Here is a 9418-nt window from a genome sequence, read left to right as displayed (position 1 = left end):
GAGAGGAGGAGGAGGAGAGGGGGAGGAGAGGAGAGGAGCGGGAGGGAGGAGAGGAGTGAAGAGGAGAGGAGAAGTGAGGAGAGGGGGAGGAGAGGGGAAGGAAGGAGAGGGGAAGAAGAGTGTATACATCGAATCATCAAAATTCAAGCATTTTGGCTGCTTGGTTCTGTAGTCAAGTATGTAACACATGCACACATAGGCATGCCCACACATACACAGACACACATGTGTATTTGAGAATGTGTATTTCTCTGTGGGTAGACTTGCGCATAAAATAGCATAAATACACACGCTTACACATAAATATGCATGCACACACCTGTAATCACACAAACACACAAAACACCTGCGCATTCTCTCTCTCTCTCTCATGCACGCAAGCACGCACGCACGCGCACACACACACACACACACACACACACACACACACACACACACACACACCTCTATGCATTAATGAGTGCTTAATTAAGGGAAATAATGTATAGATTGAAGCTGAATGAGCATGAATGTGTGCATTGAGCCCAGACAGTGAACAGCCCATGGCGGTGCGGAGAGGAGAGCCCCCAGAGACTAGAGCATCAATAATGTAGATAGCAGGCATGTTCAGAATATACAGTACGGCTTATATGAGAGAGAGAGAGAGAGAGAGAGAGAGAGAGAGAGAGAGAGACAGAGACAGAGACAGAGACAGAGAAAGGCAGAGAGAGAGAGAGAGGTGGGAGGGGGTGGAGAGGGAAAGAGAGGCAAAGAGAAGCGGAGGGAATGAGAGAGGCAGAGAGAGGCAGAGGGAGAGAGAGAGAGAGAGGGAGGGAGAAAGAAATATAGTGAGGCAGAGAGAGGAAGAGAGAGAGTCGGAGAAAGGGAAAGAGTGAGCAAGCCAAAAGAAGACAAGAGACAGAGAGACTGAAAGAGAAAGAGAAAGAAAAAGACAAAAAAAAAAGAAAAAGAAAGAGAGAGAAACAGTTTCAGGCACAATTGACTATTGGAAATCGCTGCCTGCTTCCACCCAATTAGCACCATTGCAATGGCAACACAAAACAAAACAAAAAAAACAGATAATGTATGTGCATGTGTGTGCGTGTGTGCGTGTGTGCATGTCTGTGTACCTGGTTCTGGGAGAGCGGGGGTTCGTGTTTGTAGGCGAGGCCGGCTTTGATGAGGGAGGTGACGGCTTCGGCCCCCCACTCTCTCATGCGCGCATTGGGGTGCTGACACACCTACAAGACAAACACACACACACAGATGCAGACAACGCGCGCACGCACACGCACACACACACATACAAAAAGAGGGCATGGGGCTTGTTCAGGATCACCTACACACACACACACGCATGTATGTACACAAAAAGATACATACAAACACACTCACATACAGAGACACACCACCACAAATAAAAACACAGCCACAGCTATGCACACACACACGCGCGCGCGCGCACGCACGCGCGCACGCACGCACGCACGCACGCACGCACGCACGCAGACAGACAGACAGACAGATACCGACGCGCACACATGGTGAGACACTGTTAAGTAAAAACAAATTGGTTTAAAAGAGTTCAAAAGGGTTTAAAGAGATCATGAATAAAATAGAGAGGTGTCAAGAAGGATTGAATATGCCTTTGAGGAGCAGGGATCGTATTTTGTGCAAGTCATTCCAGAATAGACATGACAATACAACACTCAATTTACCCCTGGGTTGTGCTATTCACGTGGAGCATTGCATCATTATAATGAGGATTTTTGACTAAAGCAGCAATCTGTAAATCAAGTGTTTGTGACGGACTGTGCTCCTCAAAGGACGGCTGGAGAGGAACGCTGTTAAACTGAGAGAATAGATAAACGTCCTCATCCTCACAGAGAAATACTGTTAAACTGAGAGACATATAGATAAACGACTGCAGAGGAATACTGTTAAACTGAGAGACGGATAGATAAACGTCCTCATCCTTGCAGAGACATTTTCCTCAGGGTGCCCTCAAGTCAGTCACGCGTACACACAGGGAAGCTGACGGGAGGGGACAAAGGGGTCAGATATCATGGGCCCAGGGAGAAGGGGGGGGCAAGAATAGGGTTAATGTCTTGGGTACTTAATGTACCGGTATATACAGTATACTTAATGTGTGTGTGTCTGTCTCTGTGCATGTGTCTGTGCGTGTGTGTGTGTGTGTGTGTGTGTGTGTCTGTGTGTGTGTGTGTCTGTGTGTGTGTGTCTGTGTGTGTGTGTGTCTGTGTCTGTGTCTGTGTCTGTGTCTGTGTCTGTGTCTGTGTCTGTGTCTGTGTCTGTGTCTGTGTCTGTGTCTGTGTCTGTGTCTGTGTCTGTGTGTGTGTGTGTGTGTGTGTGTGTGTGTCTGTGTGTGTGTGTGGAGCTTTCAGATGACTTTGTTCTGGGCCCTGCCAAAGCTGTCAGCGGCCCTATGTACACACACGCACACGCGCACACGCACACGCACACGCACACGCACACGCACACGCACACGCACACGCACACGCACACACGCACACACGCACACGCGCACACACGCACAGAGCGGCGACTGACTGACACCCAGTGACAGAATCAGTCATGCTCATCATTACAACCTGATCAACATATCCCAAGATGCTCTTGGTGCTTGGAAAGGAGAAAAAATAAAAACAAAAGTCTGTGACATCTCATTCTTTTTTCTCAGTGCAACAAATCTAGGCTTGGTGACAATTTCATACGTGATGATTGTGTGTAAATGTGATGATTTATGCAGACTTGGTGAGGGGGAATCATTCCCCTGTTCTGGAAAGCAATAGCAACACAGTCTGCAAAAACAAATGCCAACAATTTTTAAGACAAAAAAACTGTAAATAGTTTTTTAATGATGATAAATAAGGACAGGCAATCAGCACACTCATGTGTCATGACTGGCAATTGAGGATGAAACGATGCATAAAAAAATACAGGTGAAAAAGAAGGTAGTGCCCTTAAAAAAGAGGATTTTTTTTTAAAAAAGAAGAAGAAAAAAAAGAAAGAATGGGAGCAGTGACATGGTTGGCTAAGCCTGCGCACCTTCCATGTCCACAAAAACAGAAAGATTAGCAAGAGATTTGGATCTTACCTTCTGCACAACCGACAAAGGGGTGCGGGGAAAAAGGAAAAACAGAGACAGAGACAGAGAGACAGTGAGACTACAACCGCTACATCATCTGTAACTGTGACGACAAGACACACACACAGCCTCTCTGAAACACACAGCCTCTCTGCGACCTGAAGACTTAACGCCCACACGGGGAACGAATTGGGAGAGTTCAGGGAGCGGTTACGCACAGAAAAGTTTCCGTGTGGAGAATTTGACGACGCTTGTTTGATTATTCCTGACAGCTCAAGTTCAACTTCAGTTTGACTAAGTAGACTGCAGCGAAATGATGAAAGGAACAGATTACGGAGCTGCATACATTTTTTGGGGTTTTCAATTTAAACATCAGTGATTCCCAACAAGGGGTATGTGTACCATTAGGGGTATGAGAACATACTGCATGAGGTATGAAGAAAACATGAATAATAATCAATATATGGAGACTGGTCACATTTGGAGACCGGAAGAGGCATAGAGAGAGTTGTTCGGGGGTATTCATGATATGACAAAAGGCTTAGGGGTGTATGTAAGACAATAAAGGTTGGGAAACACTGATCTTCATCATCATCATCATCATCATCATTATTACATTACATTATACTACACTTAGCTGACGCTTTTTATCCACAGCAAATTACAGATATTACAGGGTATTGGTTACAGTTCCTAAGGTAAGGTGCCTTGCTCAAGGGCAATTCAGCCATGGATGGAGGTGTAGGGAGTGGTAAGGGTGGGATACGAACCTAAAACCCTGTCATCTACATGTACAGTCCAACTCCCAAACCATTAGACAACAGCTGCCCACATCGTCATCATTATCATCATCATCATCATCATCATCATCATCTGTGGTTCGCCTGCTGAGCCAGCCCCATGTATTGGACTTCTTGTCATGCGTGTGCAGTATATGCACTGGATGTGAGATGCAAGACTGTTGCACTCGGATTGAATGACTGTATTGATGTGCAAATGAATAACCCTACACAACAATAAACAATAATGATTAGACTCTAATGACATCATACTGGGTGTGGCTGTGCTTGCATTGACAAAGTCCATTCTGATGAGAATACTTACTGCTCTAATGAGAGAGAGAGAGAGAGAGAGAGAGAGAGAGAGAGAGAGAGAGAGAGAGAGAGAGAGAGTGTGAGAGAGAGTGTGAGAGAGAGAGAGAGAGAGAGAGAGAGAGAGAGAGAGAGAGTGTGAGAGTGTGAGAGTGTGAGAGTGTGAGAGTGTGAGACAGAGACAGAGACAGAGACAGAGACAGAGACAGAGACAGAGACAGAGACAGAGACAGAGACAGAGACATCAGCAAGGCTTTTGCCTGTATGCTTCCAGACCCACAGAATGAAGTCTACATTTCTAGGGCAGCCAAGGCCTAATGTTTAGGTAGGTGCTTGGTCCATGGCCTAATGGTTAGGTGGTTGGTCCATGGCCTAATGGTTAGGTAGCTGGTCTTGGCCTAATGGTCAGGTGGCTGGTCCATGGCCTAATGGTTAAATGCTTGGTCAAGTTGCCAGTGTGATTCCTGAACCAGTAGGAAGAGTGTGGGTGGGCTACGACTACACCATCCATGGCTGACTGGCCCTGGGCCTGAAACCAATACCCTCTACCTAAATAACGACAGGGGAGGCCACTTTGGATCTGACGGTTGGATTTCCATGTGTGATGAAATAAAATACAATGTGGGCAGCCGTGGCCTAGTGGTTAGAGAGTTGGTCTTTCAATCTAGGGGTTGCAGGTTTGAATCCCCCCTGACCTCTCCCTGCATCACCATCCATGGCTGAAGTGCCCTTGAGCAAGGCACCTAACCACACATTGCTCCAGCGAACGTAACCAATACCCTGAAAAAATAATAACTGTAAGTCGCTTTGAATAAAGTGAAAGCATCAGCTAAGTGAAATGTAACGTAACGTAACGCAACAATGCCATTCCCCTCATGTTCCCCGATTGGTCCAATGAAGACTCTACTCTACTTTATCAGTAGTAGTAGCATTGCTCGTCACTATGTATCAAAGAAGCACAGGTTTACCGGGACACCCTCCCAACACACAGACCACATCACACACACACACACACACACACACACACAAACCTCCAAGAGGTGCGCTGTGAGGGGTCTCCACAGGATCTCGATGCGGTCCATGTTGACCAGACCTGTCTCTAAGAGCTTGGCCACCGCAAAGAGGGAGGGCTCCTGCAGAGACAGAAGATAAAACACCCAAACATCAGAAGAATGTCAACAAGCCATCACGCTCTGCCCTGCCCGTAACAAGTCCCCCCTAAAGCTCCTTTTGACTAGGACCATATGGGTTTATAGCGAAAAAGAAGTAAGGTCTTTGTTCGATGTAAACATTGGCAATGGATGTTTATTGCTGCAAAATTTGACAGTGACTCATTGTTCGATGGAAATTGATGGTCTTCTGACTTTTGCCAGCCAGCGCATCAGAACGTGCCGTTCCTCTGCCGCTAGCAGGGCCGGATTAAAGCACAGGCTAGACATGGCTGCAGCCTAGGGCCCCCACAGGCTAGATATGGCTGAAGTCTAGGGCCCCCCCACAGGCTAGATATGGCTGAAGTCTAGGGCCCCCACAGGCTAGATATGGCTGCATCCTAGGGCCCCCACAGGCTAGATATGGCTGAAGTCTAGGGCTCCCACAGGCTAGACATGGCTGAAGTCTAGTGCCCCCACAGGCTAGACATGGCTGAAGTCTAGGGCCCCCACAGGCTAGACATGGCTGAAGTCTAGTGCCCCCACAGGCTAGACATGGCTGAAGTCTAGGGCCCCCACAGGCTAGACATGGCTGAAGTCTAGGGGCCCCACAGGCTAGATATGGCTGCATCCTAGGGCCCCCACAGGCTAGACATGGCTGAAGTCTAGGGGCCCCACAGGCTAGACATGGCTGAAGTCTAGGGGCCCCACAGGCTAGACATGGCTGAAGTCTAGGGGCCCCACAGGCTAGATATGGCTGCATCCTAGGGCCCCCACAGGCTAGACATGGCTGAAGTCTAGGGGCCCCACAGGCTAGACATGGCTGAAGTCTAGGGGCCCCACAGGCTAGACATGGCTGAAGTCTAGGGGCCCCACAGGCTAGACATGGCTGAAGTCTAGGGGCCCCACAGTCTAGATATGGCTGCACTCTAGGGGCCTCACCTGCCAGGGGACCCCCGATGGGCAAAAGTCTAAACATTTGACGAGAGGTGATATTGAAAAATGTATCTGTCGTGTCAAGTATAGTTTTAACTCTTACTATTACTCCTGTCTATAGTTGGCAGACATTTCCTTAATTCCTAGCCCATAATTATGACCCTGCCTTTGTAATACTGTTGCAAAATTTGCCTTACAGTGGGGGGTCCACAGCAAAATTTAGTCTATGGGCCCCGGGCCATCTGAATCCGGCCCTGCTCGCCCACTAACCTTGTTGTTCCCGTACGCCATCTCCATGGCCTCCATTGACAAAGAGCAGAGGGCGTTTATCAGATGATGCAGCGAAACATCGTCCAGGTACCTGCAGGCACACATCACATAAAGCAGACCAGACATCAGAGGAGAGCAGCACAGAGGGGTATACTAAGAAGCTGGTTCAGGAGTAAACCAGGTTAAGTTAAGAGGTAAATCATCTAATAGAAGAACCTGGAGTCCAGACTTTTCTATTAGATGATTTACCTGTTAACACATTGAATACCGACGGTGCTCACGGAATTATGTCGTAGAATACCAGCGTTCTAAGCCCTTTTTTGAAGTTTTTTGGAGAGTCACAGCATATTATGTGATCGGGCCACTGAAACATGTTAAGGCTCGTTTGAAAGTGGAAACTCTGCCCTCTAAGTGGGTGAAAACTGTGTGTCTCTACGAGCTTTTATTGCCGAGCAAATCCCAGCTAAACCGAAGTGGGTATCCATAGAATTCAGCTACAAACAGAGATATTGAGGTTTTTGTGAAGGGTGCGCTGCTTCAGAATGTCACGAGTTTGAAAGGGGATCAGTTGGTTAACTCACATGAATTTAGTGCAAGGTTAGCTCTGACACACATCCTGCTCATCAAGACACACCTCCTGCTCTGTCTACTACGACATCGGCAATCAATGCCCCCTTTGAAATAAAGGTTTTTCGCGCGGACTGAACACAAACTCTTTGCACACACGCAGAAGGTGAGACGTTTGCTAAAATGTCCCGATGACTCCCAACGACTCAGGAGAGCCGCAGATAGGCTTTATCCAGCCCCAAGGACAGTTATGTGTACAGAAGAATATACCACTACACATAACACACATAATATACACATAATGCACAGATCCACATCTGACAACCATCAGGTTGTAAACTTCATGACACAATCACAGAAATCTACTTCCATACACTGACTTACATGTCGACGAAGGGAGAACAAAATGGCAGTACATGTACGGTATGTCCCATTCTTCCTAAAATGAGCCTCGCTCTGGGATACACAATGAATTTTGGTGTAAACTGGAGCTATGTGATTAAGAAAGCAGAAGGTCCCAGGCACTCAGAGGTAACTCAGTCCGAAGAAGGAGGTATATTAAAAAGCCTTTATTAGCTGTGGCTACTCATAATTGAAATTAAAATGCCAACATGTTTCGACCGTCTAGGTCTTCTTCAGGGCAAAGCAAAGACAATGGATCGACACAAAGTTTAAAAAGTTTTAACCCCACCCCTGAATCAGGTGTGTAATCAGTAAGGCGCACCTCCATCAAGGGAGGGGGGAAAGGGGGGAGGGGGGCTAAATCATAACAAAACAGATTCTTCTCATACATTAACAAAAAAGCAATAAGCATTAGTGTCAGCAGTAGGTCTAGCATTTTTTCATTTTCAAACAATGTTCATTATTAAATAGTGCATACATAGAAGATATTATAAAAAAAAAAACATTATAAAAAACATTTGAACTCAATATCTTCATTTAGACCAGGGTATCTAAGTGCATCCAATTGGTGGATCCAAAAGGTCTCCCGTTGGTTGAGCCTACGGATACGGTCACCACCTCACCGTCTCTATTGACCAGCAAGGTAGTCTGCACACCACTATATTTAGAAAGAAAACGTCTCGTAATACTATTCTGAGAGCTGATTCATTTCACCCACCGCACCTCATCGATAATATACCTTTTGGCCAATTCCAGCGGCTACGCCGCATATGCGACGATGAGGCGGAGTTTGAAAAACAGGCCAATGATATGACTGACCGCTTCAGGAAACGAGCTTACAGGTCCCACACTGTTGAGCGAGCTCGATCTAGTGCGCATGCCCTGAATCGCTCTGACACCTTAATTAAGAAGCACCGCAACAGGAATAATAATAATAAAAAATCTCGTCCCTTTTTTGTTACACAGTATAGCACTGAGGCTAAACAAGTAACGCGCATCATAAAGGAAAATTGGGCCATAATAAATTCTGACCCTGAGCTGCAACAGGTTTTTCCTGAACCCCCGTTAGTCCTCGTATAAAAGAGCTCCTACATTAACGTGACAAAACTTGTACACAGCCATCTCCCACCCGAAAGGAAAGAGAGTTGGTTGAAGAGACCCGTGGGTGTCTACCGGTGCAGCAATTGTCCTCACTGTAGCCATGTTATTCAATCGAAAGCGTTCATTGATTTTAAATCTAAGAAAGAATACAAAATAAAAGATTTTATAAACTGTAACACCACGTTTGTCATCTACCGCCTGTCCTGTCCGTGCCCTAATATATTTTATGTAGGGCGCACAAAGAGACGCCTACGTGACCGACTTGCGGAGCACAAGTATGCTATACGCACTGGTAATGCAGACTACCAGATGGCCCAGCACTTTGCACGAGTGCATAATAAGAATGACTCCCTGCTAAAAATTGAGGCGTTGGAACATATTAGACCTCTGGATAGAGGTGGTGACCGTATCCGTAGGCTCAACCAACGGGAGACCTTTTGGATCCACCAATTGGATGCACTTAGATACCCTGGTCTAAATGAAGATATTGAGTTCAAATGTTTTTTATAATGTTTTTTTTTTTATAATATCTTCTATGTATGCACTATTTAATAATGAACATTGTTTGAAAATGAAAAAATGCTAGACCTACTGCTGACACTAATGCTTATTGCTTTTTTGTTCATGTATGAGAAGAATCTGTTTTGTTATGATTTAGCCCCCCTCCCCCCTTTCCCCCCTCCCTTGATGGAGGTGCGCCTTACTGATTACACACCTGATTCAGGGGTGGGGTTAAAACTTTTTAAACTTTGTGTCGATCCATTGTCTTTGCTTTGCCCTGAAGAAGACCTAGACGGTCGAAACATGTTGGCATTTTA

General features: G+C 46.2%; 1 protein-coding gene across 3 annotated transcripts in view; it reads right to left on the bottom strand.

Annotated features, from left to right (window-relative positions):
- Positions 1-9418, bottom strand: part of mon2 (MON2 homolog, regulator of endosome-to-Golgi trafficking) — a 91053-nt gene that overhangs the window by 26072 nt on the left and 55563 nt on the right. For all 3 annotated transcript variants that reach the window (XM_063196685.1, XM_063196686.1, XM_063196687.1), the window contains 3 exons: positions 6531-6621; positions 5208-5309; positions 1110-1220 (listed from right to left, as the gene is read on the bottom strand). In XM_063196685.1, the coding sequence (XP_063052755.1) occupies positions 1110-1220; positions 5208-5309; positions 6531-6621 (304 nt within the window). The remainder of the gene's footprint in view (positions 1-1109; positions 1221-5207; positions 5310-6530; positions 6622-9418) is intronic.

Source organism: Engraulis encrasicolus, chromosome 4 (assembly GCF_034702125.1).
Source record: "Engraulis encrasicolus isolate BLACKSEA-1 chromosome 4, IST_EnEncr_1.0, whole genome shotgun sequence".
Taxonomy (NCBI): Eukaryota; Metazoa; Chordata; class Actinopteri; order Clupeiformes; family Engraulidae; genus Engraulis; species Engraulis encrasicolus.
The sequence above is the reverse complement of the archived record's forward strand: the minus strand, read 5'-3'. Positions and strand labels throughout refer to the sequence as shown.